Here is a 5,325-nt window from a genome sequence, read left to right on the forward strand (position 1 = left end):
TTTAACCACTGTTCTTCAAGAACCGTGGTTAAAAATCTTTTTAACCATGGTTATTATCAAAAAACTATTATTAAAAAAAGCTTTTAACAACGGTTCTTGAAGAACCATGGTTAAAAGTCTAATTTTAAAAAAAATTGAATTTTTTTATATAGTTTCAACGTCTATTATCAATGTAACCAATGTTAAAAGTCTTTTTAATGTCCATTAATTAACTGATGTTAAATATTTACTTTTCGCTTCACATTTTTTCACTTCCCCTTAATAACTGACGTTAAAAGGTTAAAATAACTGTTGTTAAAAGTCCGTCCTGCAGTAGGAATCTTAACACCACATTTATTATGGACTAGTGAATCTCCTTCTGACCTTACCACCAAGGCCCATTTTAGATCTGTCATAGTATTGTATTATAACATATTCTTGAAATCTTGTATAAAAAAAATCGTATTATAAAAATCTAGCTCACTTATGCCCTTTAAAGTTAATTTGATTAATTAATAGACTTATCTAACTCAAGTGACGTCTCTTACTACATTACTAGATTCTTTATTTGCAAACACACGCATATGATGTATATACATATATGTTAGATATAATGGGATAACTATTTGAAACTAATTTGCTCTAATTGATTTCATAAAATGTTTTAGATAAATCCCATTTTAGATTTTTGAAGATATAAACATAAATTTTTATTTTTGTAAAAAAACCTAAATTTTTATTATTAACCAATTTTTTAAAAAGAAATATGAGATCTAGTTAAGTTTTGGCTCTCTTACTATGTGGATAAAAGCCCAATATTGAAGTTTGTTATGAGTTCCACTAACTAAAGTAGAGAGGGAAAAAATTAGGTCATGAGAGAGAAGTTATATTTAAGTTTTAGGTGGAGCCATTTGAGAGAGAGGAAAAGATAAAATATCTTCACATATTCACATGGCTATCTCGATAAATTTGCATTTGCAGAATCATTAACCATTGGATTAAGCTAAAAGTTTATTGGTTAGTTTGTAACATATAGTATGTTATTTTCAACGATTGGATTGTTGATTTGTTTTCTTATGTAAGAGTTATTTTCATAATGGTATAATATCCAAGTAAGATTCGACAAATTAGTTTTACATTAGCTATCAATGACCTAATACAACCCTTCTTCTTTATTCGGGTTTGGATTGGCTATAAACATAGGCATGGCATCTATTATAGGGAAAATAGTATGAAAAATCATTTGAGATGATTCAAACATGTATAGAAAAGGCCGTGGGAGGCATTTGTGAGAAGAGTGAAATAGATAATCTTGAGTCCTGTAAAGTAGAGGAAGACTAAAGAAAAAACATATTGATCAAGTAGTTGAATGAGACTTCTTAATTAATAATATTCTCAAAAAATTGATTGATGATATAGTACAATGACATCATGCAATTCATGTAGCCGATCCTACTCAATAGGATAAAGCTTGTTGCTATTGCTGTTATTGTTGTTGTATCATAATGGTAATAGCGTAGTGCTAGACCTAGCTTTAATATCCCATTTGATCATAGTAAGATGTATTAACCCCTTCGTTGAGTCCTTGGATGTTTTAGGGCCCTGAGTCAACTCATTAGCACAATCCTTCCAACATTATCATGGCCTAGGCTAGTGAATCTCAGTTTTCTAAAAATTCTAACTCACCTATCTCCTTTAAATTACTTCAATTTAATAGACTTGCCTAACTCAAGTGACGTCTCTTACTATAGATTCTTTATTTGCATATACACACATATAGATTTACATAGTGATAGAGTCAAGACCCAAACCAAAAAATGCAAAGTTGTAAAATTTACATACCCTATAAATTTTAGGAAAAACATAACTTTAGATCTCTGCACTTTGTTCAAGTTTTGCTATAAGTTTATGTACTTTTTCAATGTTCTGGGTTCCTACACTTTTATTTTTCAGTGTTCTATGTCCTTATAACACCTTTCATGAAGAAACTTAGAACATCATAAAACGAAAATGTAGGAACCTAAAATATCAAAAAAAAGTGCAAGGATCTATAGCAAAATTCAAATAAAGTGTAAAGACCTAAAATTATGTTTTCCTTATATTTTATAATTTTTTTTTCAAAATGAGAGAATGTATTTGGACCCTTCACCATAAGGTGGCTTTGCGGCTGGATGTACAAATATATTGGATATGATGGATAACTATTAAAATTTATTTGCCATAATTAACTCTAGAAAAAATCTTAGATAATCTCATTTGAGAATCTAATTATATTAGAGGTAGATCGATATACTATGTATTTTTATTTCTTTCCTTTTTATTATGATGCTCTATAGTTAGTGAAAATTTCTTCAAAATGATGAATCTTTCTGGTTTTTCTCGCAATAACTGTCAAGTAAGTTACACCATATTTGATAGTTACACAAAACTTTTTCCAGAATAGCAATACTTATAGTAGTCTTTTGTAAGAAGCCAATATGAAAAAGTAACCAATTTCTCAAAGCACAAATTAAAGTATTATACTATAGGGACTAAGGAATACACATGATAACTTCAAGTCACCCTCGTTTATTATTCACATCCATTCTAATTTATATTTGATAAGCATAACTATGTAATTATCCATGACAAAGAACAATTAAATAGAATAAAAAAGGTAATACTATTTAATACACACACAATGGCATATTAATGAAGGATCATATTTGATCCTTTCTTAAACTTGATATCCTTGAGGAAAACACTTGTCAAAGCATTGTTGCACTGTAGAGAAGCCTTCAACAGTTGGATACCCTGGTAAATAAGGGATGATTAGGGACACAAAACACAAACACACACACACACACAAACACACACAAACATAACAAAATCACCTCCTGGATTCCAAACTCAACAACCATTTCTTGTAGTGAACTAGCATCTTTAATGTTGAACTTGCTGAGCAAAGTGATACATGAGATAGGAGACATAGGTTGAACCACAAGATCATCCATCACCATATACATCACAGCTTCTTTTACAAACCCATCCTTCCTACCACAACCTTCCACTTCCATCTCCTTCTTCCCCACATATGTCACAGAATAGTTCATAGTACCATAGCAATTTGAACACCGAGTGTTCTTAACCAGAGTTACATTGTACGGACACCTATTCCTGCACATGTACAGCTTAGGATTGCAATTCGAACATAGATTGTTCTTAACTAAAGTCACATTGTACAGACGCTTAATTCTGTACATAGGAGGATCGCCTTCCCTATCTTCTTCCTCTTCCTCTTCCTCCTCCTCCTCCTCCCCCTCCTCCTCCTCTTCTTCCTCTTCTTCTTCTTCAATGTCCCCTTCGTAATCTGGTAGTAAGAGGAAGCCAGGAGGGATTAGGTTTTTTGGCTTTAGCAAGATGTCTTTGTCTTGGTTCTGTTGCAGTAAGTATGTGTTGCTGAGATTTTCAATGCTTTCATAAAGTTTTCCTAAGGAGCCAACCATGTTGGTTTTGGTTAGGAGGTATGTGATGGTGCCGATTGGCAGACGGTGGAGATTGAAGAGGAAGTCGACAAAGTCTTTGGATGCTTCGGCAAAGAGAACTCTCTCAGTTTTTGTGTCAACTAAAAGCTTCAAGATCATTTTTGATGTGATTGATGATGATGATGTCATCGTGGTCGTCTTTGTTACAGATGAATCTATAATATAATATTAGTTTGAATAAGTATATGAATTATTGAATTCTTAGTGAGATCAATTTTATAGTATCTGAATATAATTCGTACATGTAAGAAACATATTTCCTCTATTCCTATTTATAAATTACTTCTAGCATTTTTATTGAAAAAAAAATTAAACCTCATTTTCAATCTAAAAATGATCAACAAATTTCCAAATTTACCCCTTTAAATAATATTTTAAAAATAAAATATACTAGCATTTAATAACCTTATCACCCTTTAACAAATACTCATTTTGATGCTTTATAAATAAAATAAAAAAAATACTTCTTCTATCTCATAAATAATACTAGAGGAGCAAACACTATAAATTAAGAACTCTCTTGGAATGTCTTTAGGAAATGACACCCTTTTGAGAATTATGTATGTGAATTCAGAAATATTAAAGATATAGGACATTAATAAAGAAAGAATACGATGATTTTTAAATAAGTCCTATGGCTGATGATAATATTACTTTTAGCAAAATATACTAGCACGATTTAATTAAATAATACAACTTGAAAACGCACGTGTTGAATATGACTTGAACTATGTAGTTTAACATAGAGGACACTAGACCAAACACACACATGATAATGTATGACACTTCTTTTTTATATTTTCTCTTTCGGTCCTGCAATTTTTTTCCCTTTAATTTATCTTTTAAAATTTGGAGTCAATCTTCTTTTCATTTTTTTTTTGTTAGGTGAAGATGAGCTTACCTTTTGTATATTTAAACAAGCCAAGAAGATTTACCCAAATCACGTGCGCGTGTCAGTGTCTAAAGTCTACTGATGTATATTCTTAGATATCTAATGTAGCATGTATGCTATACCCACCCACTAGTGAAAAGAACAGGAAAGAAAATTAGATCCCTTTTTTTATAGTTTGTTAAGTCTCGAATCAAAACAATACAAATATATAAATTCAATAATTGAGTTACAATAACTACAATTTAAAGTAAAACAATAAAATAATAACAACCACAATTTAAAATCAAATGCATAATAACAACAAAAATAACTCTCTAACTATAAATATTATAACAATAATAGAATCATTGAGTCATATAACTTATGTAAAAAGAACATAAAATAAGCAAATAAAAAAATATATACTTTGACTCTAATTGAATAAACAAAATATTAAACATTAAAAAATAAAAATAAAAAATATAATAATATATTTAGGACTAGATGGGATGTCCCAATAGTGATATTATGTTTCATTCTATTCAAAACATCACTTTGTCCTATCTTATTTTTTAAGAACGTGATAGATCCATCTTAACATGATTGAAAACACTGGGCTAATTGGGATGGGACAAGCATAAATACCCTTGATCATACATACCTATGAGGTTCTTGGGCTTGAGAAGTTGGTGATGTCAGAACTTAGAGCCACGATGTAAGTTTTCTGTTGATTAGACCTACATGGAGAAATCGATAGTAAAAAAGGAAATGTTAGCACACAAAATATTCTTGACTTAAGTTTTTTAAAAGTAAGATTCTTTGCAAAAGAATATCATTGATTCTTTGCATGATCTCATTGGTCTAATATTCTTTAAATAAAAAATAGACAAAATAAAACTTTTAATCTTTTAAATTTATCTTAATTATTAATTTAATCTTTTAAGTTTAACT

At 30.0% G+C, this 5,325-nt stretch overlaps 1 protein-coding gene across 1 annotated transcript; it reads right to left on the reverse strand.

Moving 5' to 3' along the window:
- Positions 1–2,520: 2,520 nt before the first annotated feature.
- On the reverse strand, positions 2,521–5,101 carry LOC129292087 (uncharacterized). Its single transcript, XM_054929606.1, has 3 exons — positions 5,036–5,101; positions 2,853–3,658; positions 2,521–2,772 (listed from the first exon to the last, which is right to left on the reverse strand). Exons 2-3 carry the CDS (start codon positions 3,630–3,632, stop codon positions 2,668–2,670), a joined length of 885 nt encoding a protein of 294 aa, XP_054785581.1. The 5' UTR covers positions 3,633–3,658; positions 5,036–5,101; the 3' UTR covers positions 2,521–2,667.
- Positions 5,102–5,325: the final 224 nt, after the last annotated feature.

This window comes from Prosopis cineraria, unplaced genomic scaffold, assembly GCF_029017545.1.
Source record: "Prosopis cineraria cultivar Desert tree isolate PC_DT_omini unplaced genomic scaffold, ASM2901754v1 PC14, whole genome shotgun sequence".
NCBI classification, from domain to species: Eukaryota; Viridiplantae; Streptophyta; class Magnoliopsida; order Fabales; family Fabaceae; genus Prosopis; species Prosopis cineraria.

Bases quoted from the DNA above. Each gene is read 5' to 3' on its own strand.
- LOC129292087 (XM_054929606.1), bottom strand. From the start codon at position 3,632: ATGACATCATCATCATCAATCACATCAAAAATGATCTTGAAGCTTTTA. The intron at 2,773-2,852 runs GTGATTTTGTTA...CTTATTTACCAG, and splicing joins TTGAGTTTGGAATCCAGGAG to GGTATCCAACTGTTGAAGGC.